This window comes from Lissotriton vulgaris, chromosome 12, assembly GCF_964263255.1.
Source record: "Lissotriton vulgaris chromosome 12, aLisVul1.2, whole genome shotgun sequence".
In the NCBI taxonomy this organism is placed as follows: Eukaryota; Metazoa; Chordata; class Amphibia; order Caudata; family Salamandridae; genus Lissotriton; species Lissotriton vulgaris.
The window spans coordinates 100628673-100652677 of NC_141700.1; the positions used below are offsets into that span (position 1 = coordinate 100628673).

At 46.2% G+C, this 24005-nt stretch overlaps 1 protein-coding gene across 3 annotated transcripts in view; it reads left to right on the plus strand.

Moving 5' to 3' along the window:
- The window catches only part of ADAM15 (ADAM metallopeptidase domain 15), a 245133-nt gene that overhangs the window by 194541 nt on the left and 26587 nt on the right, over window positions 1-24005 (plus strand). Inside the window, exons 20-23 of one of the 3 annotated variants that reach the window (XM_086947377.1) lie at window positions 3553-3615; window positions 8590-8686; window positions 12778-12855; window positions 16226-16297. In XM_086947377.1, the coding sequence (XP_086803503.1) occupies window positions 3553-3615; window positions 8590-8686; window positions 12778-12855; window positions 16226-16297 (310 nt within the window). The remainder of the gene's footprint in view (window positions 1-3552; window positions 3616-8589; window positions 8687-12777; window positions 12856-16225; window positions 16298-24005) is intronic. The other 2 variants (XM_086947378.1, XM_086947379.1) reach the window with 2 other exon arrangements.

The window sequence follows — 24005 nt, forward strand, 5'->3', positions numbered from 1 at the left end:
ACCAGCTCGCCACCTTCCTCGAAGCCAACAAATCACTCGACCCCTCACAATCTGGCTTCCGAGCCAAACACAGCACTGAGACCGCCCTCATCGCAGCAACTGATGACATTCGAACTCTACTGGACAATGGAGACACAGTCGCCCTCATCCTCCTCGACCTCTCTGCAGCCTTCGACACAGTCTGCCACAGCACCCTTTTACAACGCCTCAGAAACATCGGAATCCAAGGAAAACACTGGAATGGATCACCTCGTTCCTCACCGGAAGAACCCAGAGAGTCCGCCTCCCACCATTCAAGTCCGAGGCCTCTGAAATCATCTGCGGCGTACCTCAAGGATCCTCACTCAGTCCCACCCTCTTCAACGTATACATGAGCCCCCTCGCGGCCATCGCCCGCCAACACAACCTCAACATCATCTCTTACGCGGATGACACTCAACTTATCCTTTCTCTCACCAAGGACCCCAGCACCGCCAAAACTAACTTACACGAAGGAATGAAAGAAGTCGCCGAATGGATGAAACAAAGCCGTCTGAAACTGAACTCAGACAAAACAGAAGTGCTCATCTTAGGTACATCCCCCTCTGCATGGGACGACTCCTGGTGGCCGGAAGCCCTCGGAAAAGCACCCATCCCGACAGACCACGCACGGAACCTTGGCGTCATCCTGGATTCTTCACTCTCAATGAACAGACAAGTCAGCGCCGTATCCTCTTCCTGCTTTAACATTCTTCGCATGCTCAGAAAAACATTTCGCTGGATCCCCACCGAAACGAGGAAAACAGTCACCCACGCTCTAGTCACGAGCCGACTGGACTACGGAAACACCCTCTACGCAGGTACCACCACTAAACTCCAGAAGAAACTACAACGAATCCAAAACGCCTCAGCCAGGCTCATATTAGACATCCCACGCAACGAACACATCTCTGGTCACCTTAAGGACCTCCACTGGTTACCCGTCAATAAGAGGATCACTTTTCGACTGCTTACCCACGCACACAAATCACTCTACGACATCGGACCAGATTGCCTCAACTCTCGACTGTCCTTCTACACCCCCTCCCGCCAACTTCGCTCTTCCAGCCAAGCCTTCGCCACTGTACCTCGCATCAACAAGACCACCATGGGAGGCAGATCCTTTTCATACCTGGCTGCCAAAACATGGAACTCACTCCCCACCTACCTTCGCCTCACCCAGAATCACCTAGCGTTCAGAAAGCTGCTTAAAACGTGGATATTTGACAAATAATCCTCCTCCCCTTCCTAAGCGCCTTGAAACCCTCTGGGTATGTAGTGCGCTATACAAATTTTATGACTTGACTTGACTTGACTGCCCTACTGCTAAAATCCGCTATACTGAACTTCTCAGTCAGTACAAGAAAGCCATATTAGACACAAAGAAAATCTATTTCTCCTCTAAAATCCAACTCGCGGAGAATCGGCCAAGAGAAATTTTTTCTATCTTCCAGGATCTTGCTTTTTCCGACAGAACATCACTCAAACCATCTCCTTCTCAAACACTATGCGACTCGCTCAATCACTTCTTCCTGGACAAAATCAATAAAATCAAAAGTAATATTCCTCCTCCATCCCAGACCTTCACTGATCCCTCCCGTCCTCTAGTCACTGCACATCTGGACTAATTTCCTCCCCTCTCGACCGACTCATTCCTCTCCATTCTCCCGTTGGTTAAGTCCGGCTCCCCGCTGGACCCCTGCCCCGCCTACATTCTAAAGCAGATTTACACTTACTGCCCTTCACCACCTTTAGTGCTCCTAAACAGCTCGCTGGCTCAGGGCATCGTCACCCCTGCACTCAAATCGGCAGTGATCGTTCCGATTCTAAAAAAACCCGGAGCGGATCCCTCCGATCCAGTCAACTTCCGCCCAATCTCCCTCTTGCCTTACCTGGCCAAGGTATTGGAACGGCACGTGGTAAAAACCCTGAGCGAGTTCGTGGAAAGTCATGGTGTGTTGGCTCCAAGACAGGCCGGCTTCCGCCCAGCCCACTCAACTGAGTCCGTTATAACATCAGTTCTGGACAACCTCCGACAAGGAATGGATACCAATCAACATCAGGCCCTGGTCCTTTTAGATCTCTCCGCCGCATTCGACACGGTGGATCATACCATCTTACTTTCACGTGTCGAAGCGGCGGGAATCAGAGGAACAGCCTTACTATGGTTATCCTCCTTTTTGAGCGGCCGGACTCAAGCGGTTCGTCTGGGAGAGTTCTCTGCGGAATTTCAACCCATACAGTGTGGTGTCCCCCAGGGCTCCTCTTTGTCCCCCCTTTTATTTAACCTCTACATTGCCCCCCTCATCTTTGCTTTACAGCAACTGGAGGTCTCTGTGTACAATTACGCAGACGATCTCCAGCTTATTTTTTCCCTTTCCTCTACCCCGGAGTCCATGTCCAAAGTCCAGTCCATTATGACCTTCATCCAGGACTGGATGAACTTCAACCACCTGAAGCTCAACCCCGATAAAACGGAGTTGGTGTTGACGGGTGGTTGCTCCAGTCCTTGGACCTCCTCCTCCTGGCCCCCCTCACTAGGCTCCCCTCCCACTCCTGTATCCTCTGTCAAAACCCTTGGATTTAAAATCAATAACCAACTCTCCCTACATTCTCAAGTTTCTGCTGTGGTTTCCTCAGCCTTCCTTTCACTTAGGACTATCCGCAGAGTCTCTCGATTTTTCGCCCCAGACGCGCTCAAACTAATTCTTCTAGCCATGGTAACATCCCGCCTTGATTATGGCAATATCCTCTACCATGGCATGCCCAACTACCTCATGAGACGTCTCCAGCTTGTTCAAAACCAGGCCGCTCGGCTGGTTTTTAACCTTTCTAAATCACACCATGTTACCCCACTTCTCTCTTCCCTACACTGGCTCCCTGTCCGGCAACGCGTCTTATTCAAGCTCGGCTGCACCATTTTTAAAGCCCGGACAGGCTCTGCCCCTTCCTTCATTAACTCGGCCATTCAATCCTACACTCCCTCACGAGACCTCCGATCCTCTTCTCACCACCTCCTCCTGGTTCCCCGCTTCAAACGGAAGAAATGGGGTGGTTCTAAATTTGCTACCACGTGTCCAGCCTTCTGGAACTCCCTCCCATTGCCCCTCAGAACCTGCACCCAGTACCCCCTCTTCCGTAGAGACCTCAAGACTTTCCTCTTCACCCAAGCCTTCCCACCCTGAATGCTCAACTTTTTCCCCTTTCCGACACACTGAGTAGCAGTTGCCAGTGAGCGCCAAGAAACCGCCAGGTGTACGAGCGCTATACAAATCCCTTCAAATTCAAATTCAAATTTGGAAGGAGAGATACATATAAAAGGATTTTTTATTTCAATGAGGAGAGATATATGGTTGCCCTGCTCCATGGGTGTTGTGTCACTCTTCTCCTTGTCGGAGAGTGATGTGCAGCTTCCACTTTTAAAACATGTATGTCAGACTCTCTCTGTGAGTGATGTGATCTTGTGGATTTGCTATATAGTTGATGCCATGGGTGCCCCCGGACTCATGTATTCTGCTTTTCCTTTTACCGCAGTGACGAGTTGGCTGAAACGCGAGTGCGATTCCTGGGCGAAGGTGCATCGAGCAACAGGAACGGGTAATTACTCTGTTTTGAGGTGTTTTAGAGTTCACTGTACACAGAAATGTCCGGCATGTTTGTGGATTTGCTGAGCGAACATCTAGTGAGTGCTTGTGGAGCTTCCTCGCATAAACTATATCTCAGGTCTTTGTGCACTGTAGGCTAAACCACTTCCAAGCAGTGCCCTGCTAGGGCCACAAGACAGCAGCCGTTGTCTGTTTGACCTTCGGGACCCCAGAACTGACCGTACCCCACTCACGTCCTGGATAAAGAACCCCAGCAGGTGTCGCGTGAGGTCCAAAGGACCTCAGCAATGTGTGCATCCTCTCGAAAGGATTACAGGACCAAAGAGATGTCTTGTTGAAGCTATAGGATCACAACAATGTGCGCTTCCATCAGCGAAGTCCAGGAAAAGATGTAGGGCTCCAGCTGTGCGCTTCATCCAGCAGTGCACTGCCAGTGCTGTGGGGTTGCACCAGCATTATGGGAGCAATGAGTGTGCATTATGAGAGCCCTTCTAACATTTCGGCTTGTTAAAGCAACACATCTGATAAAGTTGTTTTTTCTGGGGTCCCCGATTAACCATGGAGCTTCTGCTGGGAGACCTTATGTCAAGGCTGAGTACATTGGTATTCTGTAACACCAGTGCCTGTCCCAAGAGACTTTTAACATTAATGATTGGATTTATTTGTATCTTCCTGTTGTTCAATAGTGTACTGCTTTGATAATCAGATTGGATCTCACCTTTTTTCATATTGGTTTAAAACGAAGCAGCATGTGTTATATATCTTGGGTAAATTGATTCTTTTAATTTCCCATATGTGTGATTTACGGGTTCTAGTTAGTAGGGGTGGGCAGAAGTGTCAGTTTCACCAGTGGAATTGGTGGAATTTTGGTGACTCAGCATTCCTCATGCACGTCTCCAGAACGGTAAGTTGGCGAGCGAGATTTGGCGTCCCCTAGCCTGATTTCCAGTTCCTATGAGGACATCAGGCAAACTTTTACTTACGTGGGCAGTGGCGACCGTTCGCTGTCCGAAGGCTGCAGCTGGAATAGAAAATCTACTTAAACTGCAGCAAAATCAACTCGAGTACCACATGGAGCAGTCTGATCTGATTTTTCTGCACGGAAGGCACTACTAGAAATAAATAACAGCACGAGCCCCGCTACATGCCTTTTTCCACCTGTTTGCAGAACTTTGTGGAATCTTGCTGAGTTAGAATGTAAATAGGTGGAATTCCACAGTCAAATTCCACTAGTTCCGCCATCCCCTAATAGTTAATAATCTTGTAGTTCTGTGTCTTTTATGTTAACGATAGTTGGTATTTTTTTTAAACCTAATCTTGCTGATTTTGGGGTTTTTTCTGCCAAATAACTTCATGTGTAAAGTCAGTACCTGTTTCTATTTGATGATCTACTTTTCTTGGGGTTACCGAAATGTTGAGACGGCATCTAGACCATAGTGATACGGTGGCTCTCATCTTACTGGATCTCAGTGCCGCTTTCGACACGGTATCTCACATGGTCCTGTTGAAAGCCTTGCATTCCTTAGGCCTTGGAGGCTCTGCCTTACAATGGTTTCACTCTTTCCTGGCTGATCATACTTATCAAGTTATCAAGTTTTTTTTAACTCGGCAAGTTCTAATATCCATCGATATCCTTACGAAGTCCATCGGGGCTCCGAGCTCTGTGCTGAGTCCCCTGTTGTTTAATATCTATGTGTGCCCGTTGGCATATATTGCAGAAGAGGCTGGGCTGTCCCTTTTCTCCTATGTGGACGACACTCAGAAAATCTTTTCCCTTACTTCATCTAGGGGATCTGATTAATCTGCTCTCCAGATAGGTCTGAGGAAAATTGCATCTTGGATGCAGAACAACTTGCTCAGACTAAATGGAGATACAACTGAGGTTATGATTTTAGGAAACGAACCAGACCTCTGGTGACCTCAACATTGGCCCACTGAAATGGGCTTGTTAACCCAGCTAGTACATCAAGTTTGTAACCTGGGTGTCATCATTGGCGACCATGTGTCAATGATATTTACAACAAGGGGTGGTGAGGGACAGAGTCTCTGAATTAAGCAGAAAACTCTCACCCAGTCAAGAGATCAGGGCTAGATCCAACACCGTTTTTTAGCTCACTGCACCATCCCAGTTTCAGAACCTGGCTGTATGCAAATTAGTCTGTTCCTGTCCCAGTGCATGATGGGAACAGGGCAAACCAAACTACAAAAGCCAATTCTTACACTGGGAAGGAAACAAGCTCCCGGGGACCGGTTTCTGGCATTACAGCCGTCTTCGGCCCGGTTTGCTTGAATCCTGATGGTGCAATGAGCAAGGGACTCATGTCTGAGTATACCCTTCCACGCTTAGGGTGGACAAAAATATTTACAACAAGGGGTGGTGAGGGACAGAGTCTCTGAATTAAGCAGAAAACTCTCACCCAGTCAAGAGATCAGGGCTAGATCCAACACCGTTTTTTAGCTCACTGCACCATCCCAGTTTCAGAACCTGGCTGTATGCAAATTAGTCTGTTCCTGTCCCAGTGCATGATGGGAACAGGGCAAACCAAACTACAAAAGCCAATTCTTACACTGGGAAGGAAACAAGCTCCCGGGGACCGGTTTCTGGCATTACAGCCGTCTTCGGCCCGGTTTGCTTGAATCCTGATGGTGCAATGAGCAAGGGACTCATGTCTGAGCATACCCTTCCACGCTTAGGGTGGACAAAAATATTTACAACAAGGGGTGGTGAGGGACAGAGTCTCTGAATTAAGCAGAAAACTCTCACCCAGTCAAGAGATCAGGGCTAGATCCAACACCGTTTTTTAGCTCACTGCACCATCCCAGTTTCAGAACCTGGCTGTATGCAAATTAGTCTGTTCCTGTCCCAGTGCATGATGGGAACAGGGCAAACCAAACTACAAAAGCCAATTCTTACACTGGGAAGGAAACAAGCTCCCGGGGACCGGTTTCTGGCAATGAAGCAACAATTCACTAAGGTGGCTGTGACTTGCTTTACCATTCTGAGATGGTTGAGAAAAATTCTGTGGACGTTACCCCTCTCTGTGCAACGTACGCTGGTTCAAGCCTTGATTACGTCTAGGCTTGACTACGGCAACGTTCTAAACTTAGGCTCAAAGAAAACTATAATACATAGGTTGCAGGTGGTGCAAAAATGCAGCTGCTAGGCTGCTGTGTCAGGTACCCAGGATGGTGTCAGCCACCGATTCGCTTTGCAAATTACACTGGTTAAAAGTGGAGAACCGTATTAAATTTAAGGCCTTGAGCTCTATGTTTAAAATTAAATCCATAACAGCCTCACAATACTTGCAATCTTTAATCCAGTTGTACACTCCTTCTCGTTTTGTGCGTTCTACTGGACAGTCTAAATTTGTTATTCCTAGAATTAAAGTGACCAGGATGGCCGGTAGGTCCTTCTCTTTTTTGGGCCCCTCCCTGTGGAACTCTCGTCCCATCTTTATATGGGAGGAAACAGTCCTTAGTAGTTTCCGCAGACAAGTGAAGACCTAGTTGGTCAATCAAAAATGTATTCCCTCTTACCCTTTTTCACCCTTACCTGCCAGCGCTGGGAAACCTCTCGGGTAGCTGTGCACTTTATAAATTTAAAATAACATAACATGTTAGCGAAGAGAATGTAATGCATGTATAATATGGTGATACAGTGCCAATTGAAGATTAGGCTGGCTGTTTTGTGTTGGTTCGCCGGCAGAAGTTCCGATGGTTTAATGTGATTCATATAGATTATGGTTATACAGTTCCAATTGAAGAATAAATTACCTTGGTCATTGTAGAATATGATTGAACTACTGCCTATTGAGCATAGACATATTATGATATAAGAATATCTTTTATAAAATATCAAGACCAAAATATCAAAATGTAAGTGCATAAAGAGGAAGTATAGATTTATAATTCCTAACTCTACATCTACTCATCTTAAAGATATATATTGCCGTGATACAAATATCTGGAGTTCAGTAAAGAAAATGTATTCTTACTCATCTTTCAATATTTTGGTTTTCAAATGTTATCGATGTTTCCATACCACAATATTCTGTCTTTGATATTCAAGGTCACACTCTGGAAAATGGTCATATGGTTCCTGAAGGTCACACTCTGGAAAATGGTCATATGGTTCCTGAATGTATGACGTTACAATGCATACATTTACAATGCATGCCTTTACAACACAGTTTGTACATCGTAACATCCTTTACAAGGCATTCTTTTACAAAGCATGCCATTACATCGCATTTTCAGAAACTACCTTTACCACGCATTCCATTACATCGCATGATATCTTTACAACGCATACCATTACAATGCATACCATTACATTGCATTTAAGCGAAGTGTTGGATAGTATAGGGGTAATAATTACTATTCTAACTCCAGTGAGTGCAACATTAGGGTAAGTGTTGGATAGTGTAGTGGTAAAAATTACTATTCTAACTCCAGTGAGTGCAACAGTAGGGTAAGTGTCGAATAGTGTAAGGGTACTATGCAATGTAATGGTTTGCGTTGTAATGACTTGCGATATAATGCCTGCGTTGTAGTAACCTGCAATGTAATGGCTGAGTTGTAATAACATGAGATGTAAAGGATGTTGCAATGTAATGACTGCTGTGTAAAGGTAGTGCGATGTAATGACTGCGTTGTAAAGGTTGTTTCCCATGGTTTCTACTCGAATATTAGTTTAGCTGTTTTGTGTTGCCTTATTGGCAGAAGTCCTGTTGTCTTCTGCATGTGCACGCTGTAGAGTAACATAGCCAAGTCTAGCTGAAAGAGAAGCTTGTGTAAAGCTAGTGCAGAACACAGGTGGCCTACTTACCTTGATGTTTCCTATAGGAACTGCCTCTAACTTCACAGTCGTTATTGAAACTCCTTTCCTCCACTGTATTTGGACACACTCTTTGTGATACCAGTGTCTGTCATTACATTACAGTGTGATGCCTACTGTTTTTTGCAGGCATCCCCAATCTGGAAGTCGCCAGCCACCAGAACGTCCCAGGCCACCACAGCGGACGCAGTCTACAGAGCTCCAGGTGATGCCTGTTCATAGCAAGGTAAGAAAGGTGGAGGCAGGTAGATATTCCCCAAGAATATCAGGACACTATGGTGATTTTTCACTCCAGGTCGATATCCCTGGTCCGCCTCTATTCCAAAGCGCATTGAGAGACCTGTGTGTGAATTAGAACTTGAGAGATTTGTTAAGGGATTTTTTTTTTACTGTGCGTTTGTGCACTTCGTCTGTATAGCACCCTGTAACCTGAAAGAGATCGAGTGTTGAAGTTTAAAGATACTTTGTGGGTATTTATGGTACTGAAATAACTTCTTTTAAAAAGAAGAAAGATATTTTCATGAAGGTCAGATTGAGACCTGAGACAGCCCTCCTGTTCCACCATGCTCAGTGTATTGTGGGGATAAAGTAGGGGGCAAGCCCTGCCTTCTTTGAAATGTTGGGTTGTACCTTTTTGTTAGGAGATAAAAGTGGGAATCATCTCTGTCTTCGTTTGAAATGCTGGGTTGTACCTCAGTGTTTGGGGACAAAGCAGAGGTCAATCGCTTCCTTCTTTTGCAAAGTGAGGTTGTATCTCCATGTAGGGAGGCAAAGCTGGGGGTGACTTGTTGCCTTCATTTAAAAAATGGGGTCATGTCTCCATGTTTGGGGACAAAGCGGGGTGACTGGCTGCCTTCTTTTGAAAAGTTGAGTCATGCTTCTGCGCTCTATTTTTCGGAAGTAGCGTATTGTTGTGGCGATCCTGTACACTTCTTAGGGATTTCTGTACACGCTTAGTACCCTATGTGTTTATTTTCATTTACTAGTGCTTAAAACCTCAGGGGCGCACAGAAGTCCTCGTACATCTTTTTTCACATCACAACCTCAAATTTTTCATTTTTTTTAATGTCTGATGGTACAGGTAAAGCCACCTTAGTTACTTAAGACCTTTTTTTTAGAATTTGGCAGACATGATACTCCATCAAACTATGGCAGGTATCCCATCCATCGTATTGCAGTGCCACAGGCTACAGTACGTTTGTAATACAGCTGATAGAACAACCCACATTTGTGATGAAGTATTCTGATCCCCAAACTCCAAATAAGGCCCTTAATCTCTAATATGGGTGACCTTTGCATTTTTTATGCTGTCTGCAAAATCTGTACAAGAGGCTGAATCTGGCAAAATAGGTCAAAAGAATAAGCATTCCACAATAATTCCATTGCACTTTCACAGGTTTTATTGGATATGTTGTGGTAAGCTAGTGAAATATTTAAATGCACAGTAGAAAACAAAAGCCGTGGTGTGGTGATCTTTGTCCAGCGTCATCTTAAACAGCCTCACCTTGCCTTAAGTTGATGTACTTGGTGCCACATTAAATTTGCTAAATAAACGAGTACGATATAAGATTTTTTTCTAAGCTTGGTAAATATCACAATCCAGAAATGAGGTAAATGTTAAGGGGTTTTAGGGCGACCCTCGGTTATTCAAGTCCTTTCCAGATTGTATGAAGTTATTCCTTGCGGGAGAACTATGGCACTCCCTGCTACTGTGTGGCACGTTTCAGAGGCTGGCAGTGATGTGAGAGCCTGGAGCTGAGGACTTACTGTGCATCTATCTTTTGTGTTGCATTCTGCACATCTTTGTTCACTTAGAAAGGAAATTTAGTCCCTGGAGCAGTCGGGGGGGCTTCATCTAAAACCAAAATTTAAGCCCACTTGTTATCTTGTGTCTCATTTTGGCATTAGTAATGGCCCTGCTGCCAGCCAACAGCACGTTTGGAAATCTCGTATAACAGGCTGGGCTGTGAAAGGAAGACCTGACCGCCTCCACAAACGGAGACATTGTAGCGCTTTGGCTACTTTCAAAAAGACTACGATTGTCCTCATTAGTAGGGCCAGTAATTCCCAAATTGGCTGAAAGTGGAAGTTATCAGTTGCACCAGGAATTACATGTATAAAGGCATGTCCTAGGATGCAACTTTTTAAACGTGACATTTTGATGACTTTTGAGTGTTGAAAACGTCCCACTTGCTGGAGTGTCATGTTCATGATATAGTAGAGTGGACGCCATAGGTTTCTTGGCACCAGACTACATAGAATAGACGGAGTTTAGAAGAGGCATGAGATCAGCTTCAGGATTGGCCTGAGCGCTGATGATTTGCGCTCCTGGCAAGTCTGGGAGCCTGTACTTCATCTGTCCAACCCGAGCAATGCAGCTAAGGTTGTTGGAGAGGGCTTCACTGCACATGTGGGTTTGACCGGCCTGAGACGGCGGTCCAAACCCACCTGCGCAGTGAATAGTAGTGCCTAACACTACCCCTCCAACCTGTCATTACCCTAGTCCTGCTCCCAAGTCTCAGCACAAAACGAATACAACGATAATAAAAGGGGTTTTAAACCCGTTTTATTATCGTTTTATTTTTAACTTTTTTTAGATGCTGGCAGCGGGGCAATGCTCCTCCGCCATAGCAGAGGAGCTGCCGCTGATTACTTTGGAATTCAAGGCATCCATAAATAGAGAAAGTTACCATAGTCCAGGTTTAAGCAGATGATGGCAGAGATAACCAGTCTCATACTCTTGTCCTTAGGAAGGGGTAATATAGTGCCCTTGATTGAAATGTACAGGAAGAGTCTATGCAAGAGACTTGGTTGGACATGGAGAGTTCATTGTCAATTTTGAACCCTAGATTGTTCATGGATTTTGTCAGTGTGAGGTAGGTTCCTATGGCACAGGCTAAATCATGTTCGCCAGAGGTAGTGCTTATCTTTCACAACCAGTACTTGTTTTCTCATCATTTAATAATCACTATATATCTAATTCTATATAAAGTTCATGAATTGCTGGAAGGAGTGGCTAGTTGTTGGATTGCCATCTAGACCAGTGGTTCTTAACCTGTGGTCCGGGGACCCCTGAGGGTCCACGAAGCCTTTGCAAGGGGTCCGCTACTGCGTAGAAAATAAAAAAAATGTGAACGGATTATTAAAGTGTATATAAACAAAGAAGCAAAATGTAAAGTTTAAAATTTAAAAACATTCGGTGAATGTGAAGAAATTTGAAATTGGAGGCTGAAAATAAAGTTTGTATCCTTAGATTGTGGGAACAGTGCAAGTGCATCAAACATAATATACTATGGATGATAAGTGGCCTAATTTGAATTTAGAAAAAACCCAACTTTCTAATTAAAATTAAAATATATATTTTTTTATTTGCGCATTAAATACATTATTTCAACATTTGTATATTTGTGTGACGAATGGTTTCTGTATTTTTTGTGTATTATTTTGTGGTTCAATTCATCGAAAATGAGTAGGCCAGCATTGCAGCAATGACTCAGTGGGGGGTCCCTGGATTCTAATAATGATCCAGTGGGGGTCCCTGGGTTCCGGTAATGATTAAGTGTGGGTCCACAGAAGTCAAAAGGTTAAGAACCACTGATCTAGTCGGACAAAAATATGAGTATCGTCTTGAACCCAATGTTCAGGAGTGATTTTGCTAATGGTTCATAGATATTCGAAAGATGGGGCGATAACACAGCCGTGAGAAACCCCATTTCCTAAGTGTTAGCCCCCATTTGTCAGGGGGCATACTTGTAATATGCCACGGTTCTAGCAACTTATACATACGATGCTCGTGGTATCATTGTTTTTGAGAATGAGAATACCAATATAGTATTCCTGCACCCATTGTATTGGGGGCTTTGAAGTGTTCATGTGGCTGGTATGCCAAGGCCAGCTGCAGCCGTGGTCTTGAGTAGTGATGGGTTTGCACTTGTTGTTTCACATTTGAGAGGTCTTCAGATAAACGGGTCACTGGAATAGCAGGCGGGCAAACAAATAGGTGAAGCGGCATAATGTGACATCCAGTGAACTGGACTACAAGGTAGAGATGCTGAGGTTCGTAGTGGATGGCATAGTTGGGCAGCCTTCTTCACATACCTGCTCAACTAGTACTGTGGGCATGCAGATTCTCGTTGCACGCAGCTCTGGAAACACCCTGCATGATCTAACAATTCATTCTTATCCTTCAGAAGTCTGCTGCATGAATATCTCTTAACATGAATGCATCTTTCTCAACCATGTCTCTTTTCTCCTTGCACATTTCATTTTCTCATCTCTTCTTTGGCTGTCTTTTGTTGCCATGCATCCACTTCTCAGCCCAGTTTTCAGGGTTCTGACAGGCCTGAGCCACCTTCGAAGCCACTGCCTCCTGATCCAGTGCCTAAGCGTGTACAGGTAATGCCCCATTTCTCTGTGTATTGCTGTCCAGCGAGGGCTGGTGGTGGTGCTGCGCCTTTGAGAGTTTAGTGGGACAACTGCTGCATGATGCGATGGGGTCTTGCTGTTTTAATCACTGACAGAGGCTGCGGCATGTATATTGCTTTAGGGCGCAGGGACAGGCCATAGGTTCAACTGCCTATGGGAGCTCGAAGTTCTTCAATACAAGACACAAGGCTGCTATTAGTCAGTATTTTCATGCTAGAAACCTTCTTTTGCCCTATTTCTGAAACCCCCTTTTCCCTCACCCTAAAAGGTTGTCACCTTTACCATGCCACACACACAACGATTGATGACTGCTACCACTGGTCATGTGATATTTACCTCTCCATCAGATGCAAGTTAAGTTATCCCACTGTCTCTGGCTCTCCACAGGTACTGTTGTGGGAGAGGTACTTTAGACATGCAACCCCTTTACAAGTATGATTCTTCTCCTTGAAGCTTTGGGGCATTCTTCACTAGCAGACATGAAGTCCAACATGGTGTAAGGAGCACGGTTGCCCTTAGAGGGTCCTGAGTTTGTCAGTCACAAGGAATAAAAATGTTATCACATTCAAAGTAGAAACAAAGCAGAGACTGCATTGTAACAATTTAAAACCCCTAAGAAGGGCTTATACCGTGAATTTGAATTTGAATTAGAGCAAACATGTCAGGGGTTCAAAGCATTTTATCAGTAGGCTTAATCTTACCGAGTATCAGCCAGCATCCAATCATAAACGGAAGGCGTCTTGTCCTATCTGTTATTTGTACCAGAAATCATGCAGATAGTTTTAAGGCAGAACACTTCAGCGGTTGGAGGCATGCCAACTGGATACAAAACAAGTTTACTAAAAAAGCATTCCAAAGCCAGAGGCTGCAGAGTGTAGCACAGCAACGACAAACACCACAGCCACAATGGAACTAGGACTCAGGACTGGGAAAGTCTTCTCATCGATAGTAGCTGGAGCAGAGGATGCTCTAACAAGCAGCTACGGGTCCTGCAACAGTGTTGCGGAGCTGATGCAAACAATTGCAGCACATGTACATGGTACACGTTAAGAGGCACTAAACAATTGGCAAACTTCACATAAATCAGTGAAATCTACAATTCTAAAGGGCTTTAGAACATAGCCCTGCCTCGAAGCACAAATAGAAGTCTAGGCTTAACCCAGAATTCATGTAGTGAGGAAGCAGGATTCAACAAACATCCGTAGAACAACCAACTGGATATAGCCAAGAAATTCTTCTGAATCACCCGCAAAATAGCCAACAAGACTTAACTCTGCATAGAATCCGGGTTAAATAACAAAAGCAAAGGCTAGGGATGGCAAAACAAGGGGATAGGCCCTTTTCAAGAGAGCCCAGTCAGAGTAGGAAATGGCTGCACTGCAAGCATTACCGCCACAAAAATCACACAAATTGTATCAACGTGGGTGCTGATAGCAGAAGCAGTGCTTCTTGTAAGACGTATGTCAAATAAAACGAGTCCCAGGAGCACACCCCTGAAATGCATCAATCCGAAATGCATGTGTTCAGTGCTTAGCAGTTCGAGAACCTGCGGACTGAGAGACACCCTCTTGTAAGAGTCTCCGCTGTCTTGCTTGGCAGTGGCTCCAGTTGTACCTGGCCTTTCTAGACCAGTTGGCATGGTTCAACTGGCTCTTCACAGCTCCCTCTAACCCACACAAGCAGAGTTGTTGCATGGAAAGAGTACAGCAAACCTGCACGGTTCTGAAGGAATTCAGCATCGAAATTCCCAATGCCAGATAGAGCACTGCAGGCATTGGGAATTTCAGGATGTTACCTTCACAATGCATGCCAGTTAAGAAACATACTCTGTCGTAGATTCATATTCTGTGCATCATTCTACCGTCTACTTGTCGGGTCCAAAAATTAATTCGTTTTTCTCATATTAGAAATAATGTAAGGGATGTCTGTTATCAGACTCAAATTGCCTCAGATTGGCCTCCATCTTTAATTTAGTTTTGGGGCCTTCAGGTTTGGCTGTAAGAGTTGCGACGATTTCACCAAAAAGAGCACTAATGGATCACCATGTCGTTGACATCACGATGGTCGAAATCTACTTCGAGGACCATATTTATCATATGTACTTTTTGGTCGTATCAGGTTGGTGGTAAAATACTGACTTTAAATTGTAAAGGTGTAGTAGATCCCAACATAAGACAAACACCAATTTTTTTTAACCAGTTTGTGCCTCAGCTGAATGGTTTGAGGGAAATTCATACCCTAACACAATGGTAGAAAAATGTTTTAACACCACCAGTAACATAATTTATTTGGGCTCTTTCAAAATCACTAACATTTTATGGATTACATTTGGCAAAAATGATAAATTCCTGTAAGGAAGATGCAGAATGTTCTGAGGCTTAGGAAACAGTTGCTAGGGAGTATAGATATAACGGAGACACAGTATTTCTCTTGAATTTACTACAGTAAATAAATGCACTCTAACACAAAGCAAGCAAGTTAAAACATTACATGTGGCAAAAGATGCGTTTTAGAAAAAAAATACCCAAAACTCTCTTTGTTACTTCTTTGAACATGGTGTGTTAAAGCGGGTGTCTACAATATAGATGTTCCAAACGAAGACAAGGAAAATACCCATTAATAGAAAACAATCCCATCCGAGAGAGCCACCAGAGAACTTTAAAAAAACGTTATTAATAAAACATCCTATCATCCGCATAGAAAAGTAAGCAGACAGAGAGCCTGAGAGGGTTTATGCAGCGCCTATTGGACATTAGCTTTGACTTTATGATGGAACTATTGTCCATGCACCTTACAGCCTTTGAGCTGCTTTCTTGTTTGTCTGTATGCGTTATAGGATCCACTCATTGTACTTTCTGTTCATTAATGGGAAGTAAGGACCTTTCTTTATTGATAGCGCACTCTGGGGTTTGCATCAAGGCATTAACTTTCAATGATATAAGAATCTCTTTTTGGCCTAATGCTGTAATTAAGGTGGCCAATGCCAGTGCTCCTTTATGTACAGAGTAGTTCATTTAAATCTAGTTTCAAGCTAAGTGGAGTACAAAGCATGTCACAAAAATTTGAAATTGCAAGCACTTGACCATGTATTGTGCATCATGCCCATGTTCTAAGATGGTGGCAAAAGTGTAAGCCCAAAAAGGTAGTCACTTGCAGTCATCCCTCCTTGGCATCTTTATGCCGGTGGACCTTTGAAGTCACACCAAGCAGTCTCTGACCCCTTCTATACCAAGTAGTGAATGCATTCAGACCTAGCGGTGTCAGTTGCTCCTGCATGCGCCAGTATCACTTCTTTAGATGACTATTTTGCTCTCTCACTGTCCAAACTCTCTTTGTTCAGGATGCAGATCCAGATAGGCCCGCAGCGCCTACCAGGCCTCTGCCTGCGGACCCTGTGGTGAAAAAATCTCAGGTAACACCTTGCAGAGGGAACAGCATCATCTGTTGCTCTGTTTTGGTGGTGGTAGTGCTGTCGTGTTTTGGTGGTGGGGCCATTTTTGTTGGTGCTTTGGCTTTTATGGCGGTGGGGAAAGATGGCAGAACTTTTTTTGTTTGTGTTTGTGCAGCGGATTCTATGCGAGCAGGAGCTGTGGAAATGCAAAAATAATGTTAATAGTGGCGTGCTGTAGGTTCAGGGTGGGGTACTAGTTTTGTTTGCGCACCGGCTTTTATGGTGGTGGGATGTGATGGCAGCCGCGTTTGCTCATGAAAAGCTTCTATGGTGAAAGGGTGCACTGGAAACGCTGAAATGTTCGTAAAATATTTTGCAAAGTTTGGTGTTGGTACTACTGTTAGCACTGCTGTAGACACCAGTTGTATCGAACATTAGGTTTCCGGTAATATTGTAAAAATGTGTTTGAGGCATATGAGCTGCAGATTAAACACTATGCAAAGATCGCCACCTGGTTTTGGGCTCGGATGTTTGTACTTTGTTTTTGTCCTGGAAAAGTCTTTGGAAGTCTCGAGATAGGTGACTCCTCCTGTGGACCATAGTGCTCATGGGCATCGACTCCATCTTCAGATTGTTTTTTTTCCGCCATCGGGTTTGGATGTACTTGTAGCGCTCCAGTTCGGAAACGTAATCAAATCAATTTCGACGCGCAATCCCTCACCTTTTCAACGGTATTGTTTCGATCGTGATCCCAGTCGACGCGCATCTCAACAAATTGGAAGTCCTCGATTCCAATCGTCGACGAGGGCCTTTGGGCCTATTTCGGCCTCGGTATCTGGCTCATGGAAAGAAGTGTCGTCAATGTGGGTCAAAGTTTCCCCACACCAATCTGCATGAGGTGTGCAACCTCTGCCTTTCACCGGAGCACAAGGCTAGAGACTGTGAAGCTTGTTGCTCTTTCGCTCCAAGAAAACTATTCAAGATCGTCGAGCTCGGAGGAAAATGGCTCGATCCTCGACTCCAATCCCCGATGACATCTTTCAGGAGGACGTCGATGTACCGGAACAGTAGAGCGTCGAACAAATCCTCTGCAGCGAATCCGAAGCAGAGGAATTCGACATTGAACAAATAACTCCTACGCAGCAGGTCGTAAGTAAGATCGTCGACCCCGACACCCTCCGTAAGACAACAAAAAAAGGCTTTGGTCACACCTTCACCTTCGGGCCCAGGTGCACACCGAGAGACTGCTTCCCATGCCCTGCCCTTGGGCTCGGCAAAGAAGCCTATTAAGCCTCAGGCAGCTCGGGCTTGCTGTCCGCACCAAAACACCGGCACCGAAAAGCAAACCGCCTACATCCTCATTGCCAATCGCTGCTTCCACATCCAAGCACTCGGCACCGAAATCTACCAGCACTGAATCATCCAAACATTCGGTACCAAAAGACGCAGGCACCAAACCCTCAACTCCGAAAAAACACCCGGAGCCGAGTAAACAGCTAATCCCGAAGACTTAGGATCCACGTCCTCCGGAGCCGAAAAAACACTCGGTTCTGAAAAAACAACCCAGCTCCAAAACCAACCACAGAGCCGGTAAAACATCACAAAACTGTTCCGGAACCGGTGCCTCATAAGTCTAGCGACCCTAAGAAGTCGGTGCCTAAAGAACTGCCCACGCCTCAGGAGCTTTTTACCCCTGATTCTTAACAAAAGACTCTGGTCAAGGACTCCAAAACTGGGAAACTCATCAGCTCAAAGAAGAGCCCTTTGGATGACCCTGCACCAGCCCCACCACCTAAAAAGAAGGACATTGCTACATCTCCTCTCAGGGTCCCTTCTCCACCACCTCCTTCATCACCTCCTTTACCTTCTCCTCCACCTTCTCCCCCACCTCCACCACCACATCATTCTCCTACACCATCTCCACAAGGGAATGATGACGACTGTTCTAATGAAGGAAACAGACCATATGAGGAACCACTAGGGGGTTATAGTCCAACATCTTCCCCTGACCCCTGGGATGACTATAATACACCCGATGTTCCTGATATTCCACAGGAGATAATATTCCCTACTAGGCCTCCCCCTCCACAGGACACAACAGGCTTTAACCAGTTACTTCACAGGGCTGCTCAGTACCATGGTGTTACCTTACACACAGACCCTGTAGAAGAGGATTTCCTTATGGACACTTTTGACACCTCTCAAAGGTCCACTTCCATTTTACCAATGCTAAAAGGGGTAATTAAGCATGCACCAGATGTATCCAAAGATCTTGTGATAGAATTATTAACCCCAGGATTGACAAAAAGTATAAAGCTGCACCTGGAGACCCAGCCTAGATTAAAGGCCCTATCCCATTAGACTCACTCGTAGTGTCTAATGCCAGGAAAAGAGCAAACTCCCAAACATCAGGTGATGCTCCACCCCCTGATAAGGAATCCAAGCTCCTAGACACCTCAGGCAGAAAAACAGTATCACAAGCAGCTAATATTTGGCGTATAGCCAATACTCAAGCTTTGTTAGCCAGGTATGATAGGGCTCATTATGACGAACTAGAGACCCTATTACAACACCTACCAGACAAATATAAAATCAGGGCCAATGGCCTCATACAGGAGGGTAAACTAATTACTAACACCTCCATTCGTTGCGCTCTGGATGTAGCTGATACCGCCTCTAGAGCAGTAAATACAAGTGTACTCTTGCATAGGCATGCGTAGCTGCGCATCTCAGGATTTAAACCAGAAGTCCAAAATTCTATTTTAAATCAGCCTTTTGACCAAGAGCATTTATTTGGCCCTAATGTGGATTCTTCATTAGAGAAAATGAAGAAAGATGCAGACACAGCAAAATCTATGGGAGCCTTTTAGTCGCAAGCTCCCAGACTTTCATTTTGTTGCTTATTTTACAGAGGCACATCCAGAGGCTACTCCTCTGACAACCCTACCACTTCTAACAAAGCTCCCACCCAGTCTACCTTTACCAAAGGTTACCAAAGAGGTGGTTACAGAGGCAATAACAATAAGGGAGGAGGCAAAACCAACAACACCAGGTCTGCCTCCACCCCTACCCAATGACTTTCATCCACTCCCCCTGAAAAAATTCCAGTCCTGTCGGGGGCAGAATACAACAGTTCCTTCCTGTCTGGAACAACATCACCACAGACAGGTGGGTGAGACAAATCGTTCAATCTGGCTACTGTCTAGAACTCACCGCCACCCCCAAACATACCACCCAGTCAGCGTCAAATGTCAGTGCATCATTTATCACTGCTCAAACAAGAGGTCACCTCCCTTCTACAAAACATGCAATAGAACCAGTACCACTGCATCAACAAAACACAGGGCTATACTCCCTGTACTTCCTCATTCCAAAAAAAGGCGGCTCTCTAAGACCCATCCTAGACCTCAGAACCCTAAACCTATGCCTACAATCGGACCACTTTCACATTGTCACGCTTCAACAGGTTCTCCCTCTACTGGCACAAGGCAATTTTCTTGCTATTCTAGATCTCAAGGACGCCTACTTTCATATTCCCATTCACACCTCTCACAGAAAGTATCTCAGGTTTGTAGTGGACGGTCAGCATTACCAGTTCAAGGTACTTCCATTCTGAGTCACCACAGCACCCAGAGTTTTCACTTAGGGTCTAACAGTAGTTGCAGCTCATCTAAGGAGGCAACACATTCATGTGTACCGCTACCGAGACAACTGGCTCATAATAGCCAACTCGTACAACCAGTGCGTACAACACGGTCAAGATACAATCCAACTGCTTCACGACTTGGGGTTTATCATAAACCATCCAAAGTCTCACCTGCAACCGTCCCACATACAACAATACCTAGGGGCTACATTAAATACCTTAAAGGCACTTGCATATTCAAATTCAGCCAGGATATCAAGCATACAAAGCCTTCTCACAAAGTTTCAACCACAACACTCTCTCCCAGCTCGAGTGCTTATGCAACTTATAGGGATGACGGCATCTTGCATTTTCATAGTCTCTCACGCGAGACTCCAGATGCGTCCCCTACAGGAATATCTAGCACGTCAGTGGAACCAGGCTCATGGTCAACTAACAGACCTGGTGTTGGTGGACGGTCACACTCATCGCTCTCTGCAGTGGTGGAACACCAAAAACCTTTCCAAAGGGCAACCGTTCATCGAGCCAGTTCCACAAATAGTGCTAACAGCAGACGCATTGCTCTCCCGCTGGGGAGCTCAGCTGTTACATCATACCATACAGGGCACTAGACACCCCAACAAAGGTTGCTCCATATCAATCATCTGGAACTGCAAGCTATATTTCTAGCATTAAAAGCATTCCAGAAACACATTCTAACCAAAGTTGTCCTAGTTCGCACACACAATATGACAGCAGTATACTACATACGAAAACAAGGCGGGACACACTCTCTCCAACTCTCCCACCTAGCACAGGGCATATGGAGATGGGCCATTCCTCAAAACATCTTTCTCCTAGCCGAACACGTTCCAGGGGTCCAAAACTGCATAGCATACCTGCTGAGTCGTCAAACACAACAGACTCACGAATGGGAACTGTATCAGCAAGTTCTTCAACCATTCTTCCAACTGTGGGGCCACCCAGAGATAGATCTCTTCGCAATCCACCAAAACGCCAAATGCCCAACCTCCACCGCCAGGTATCCACACCCATTATCCAAAGGCAATGCACTATGGATGAATTGGTCAGGCAGATTTGCGTATGCTTTTCCGCCTCTCCCACTCATTCCCCTAGTGGTGCGCAAGCTACAGCAACACTCACTGATGCTCATCCTAGTTGCTCTAACATGAGCCAGAAAAACGTGGTACACCACATTACTGGAACTCTCAGTAGTCCCCCACCAATAACTACACCTCTCTCCACACCTCTTAACCCAGAGCCATGGAGAGATCAGACATCCAGATCCAGCACAAGTCAACCTAGCGATCTGGCTCCTGAAATCTTAGAGTTTGGTTACCATAAACTTCCTCCTTATTGCATGAATATTATCAAAGAAGCTAGATGCCCAGCCACTAGAGCTTGCTATGCAGCCAAGTGGAAAAGATTTGTTATATATTGTAACAATAACAACATCAATCCCTTAGATGTGTCAATCCAACACATCATATGTTACCTACTACATCTACAAAGGTCTAACCTAGCATACACATCTATTAGGTTACTCCTTGCTGCTATAGCAGCTTACTTGCAAAATAGACAACGCATTATTTAGAGTACCTGCCATCAAAGCCTTCATGGAAGGACTCAAAAGAATTATTCTACCCAGAGTACGGCCCTCACCTGTGTGGAACGTAAATATTGTCCTCACAAGACTCATGGGTACTCCTTTCGGACCTATGCACAAATGTGAATTACATGGAAGGTTGCTTTCCTAGTAGCCATTACTTCGTGAACTTCAAGCACTTACCATTCAAGAATCATTTTTACAAATACATCATAACAAAGTGGTTCTTATGACAAACCCAAAATTTCTACCAAAAGTCATTTCTCCTTTTCATCTCAACCAGTCGGTAGAGTTGCAAATATTTTTCTCGCAACCACAAACAGTTGCAGAAAGAGCTCTTCACACTATAGATTTCAAAAGAGCACTCCTGTAGCAGCCGGCGGGAATAGTCGCTAGTTAGAGTGATTCCTCGGCCCTCGCCTGTAAATCCGCCACAACGATCCGTTCTTAGGCGTAGGATCCCCCTATAACCGGGAGATCCTCATGGCATACCCATTGTGCACAGTCTGATTCCAGCGTGACAGCCTCGAGCGGCACTGAGGGGGAGAACGAGCCCGGTGAAGCGGCGAACCCGGCGTCTCCCAAGATGGCGACCGACACAGCGGAGTTTCACGTCGCGTAGAGGCCCTGCCGAGACCGGAGCGTGGACGAGGGTGCCTGGACGGGGGCACGTTCGCCGGCTGCCTCTGGAGTGCTCCTGGCGGCTCCCCCTGCAAGCTGAAGGACGCTACATCCCTCGGAGGCCACGCAGCGGCAGCACGGTAGGGAAATGACTTCCGGCATCTGAGGTCGGAGCGGCTTCTACGCGAGTCCCCCGGCTTTGGGGCCTGCGCGTCAAACACCCAAACCGCACCAGTGACTCACGGGCCGGAGCGACGGCTGGACCTCCCGCTCTTGGAGGCGGTCGAGGACTACCCTCCCCCCCCCCCCCCCCCCCCCCCTCAGCTCGGCTCTTGGAGGACAGGGCATTTTTGGACTCGCATACCGCGGCAGGGGCGAGTGGAATCTGGGCCTGGGACTGGTCCCGCGCCGATAGTGGCGGTGATTGACCTACTGGACCCCCACTTGCCTGCGTTGCACAGCCACACCCACATACGTCCCGGGGCGCGGGGTTCACAGCCGGGGGCAGCGTAATTTCAAGACTGGGGACCCTTCCCGGGGGCCACAACCGGGTGTGGTGGGAGTAGATACCAAGACCCACCCACTTGCCTTCGGCCTGCATCCCGTCATTAGAGCGGTGGCACCACACTCCACAGGGCGCAAGCTGCGGCGCCCAAAATGTGCATACTATCATAGAAGATACAACCCAAGCTCAGGCGAAGACAACGCCCGGTGAAGGGGCTCCATAGACGGAAGGCTCCTAACTCCGGGGTCCCCATATCCACATCTCTGGTGAAGGGAGCGGTTCAGTGGCTACACATTTGCTCACATAGTGGTCACCCCACTGCATAACTGTCCACTCTCACTGGCTACGCCCAAACACGGGCGTTTATACACCTCCCAGATGGCCTCTAACAGGGGACACGGACCATCCACTCAGAAACAGATCACTAAGCTCTCCTGGGCAGCTAAAGTGGGGAGCAAAGAGACAACTCCAGACGGGAACTCAAATCTAACACCCTCCCCACCCGCAGCGAAGGCCTCAACCCTGGAAGATGTAATGGAGGCGATAGCTGGGGTTCGATCCTCCTTAGAATTCTCGCATAGACTCTGTGAACATTGAGGTCACGCTACTACGTGCGGATCTTCGTAAAATGGACTCTAAAGTTAAGGACGCTGAGGTCAAAACCGCAGCTCTCATAGATTACACTTCCACGCTTCAGCAGCAAGTGGCCCAACTCCAAAAACGGTACAAAAGGTGGTGGCGATGGACGGAGCATCTGAACCAATCAAACACTCACACCCAGTCAACAGATCTGGGTTTAATCCATCACAGTTCTTTAGCCCAGTCTGCCACCCCAGTTCAGACATGGCCATATTCAAATCAATCTGACCCTGTGCCTCATGGGAACAGCCCAGCCCGCACTGCCAAGCCATGCCTTCCCTGAACCGGAAACAAGCCTCCGAGGACCCGTTTCTGACATTTCAGCCGTCTTCAGCCCGCTTGCTTGAATCAAGTGGCAAAGTGAGCAAGGGACTCACGTCTGAGCATACCCTGTCAACTTATGGCGAACAAAGCGGTACAAAAGGGGATGGCGATGGACGGAGCATCTGAACCAATCAAATACTCACACCCTGTCAACATATCTGGGTTTAATCCATCACCGTCCTTTAGCCCACTCTGCCACCCCAGTTCAGACATGGCCATATGCAAATCAGTCTGACCCTGTGCCTCATGGGAACAGTCCAGCCCGAACTGCCAAGCCATGCCTTCCCTGGACCGGAAGCAAGCTTCCGAGGACCGGTTTCTGGCATTTCAGCCGTCTTCAGCCCGGCTTGCTTGAATCCAATGGCAGTGAGCAAGGGACTCACGTCCG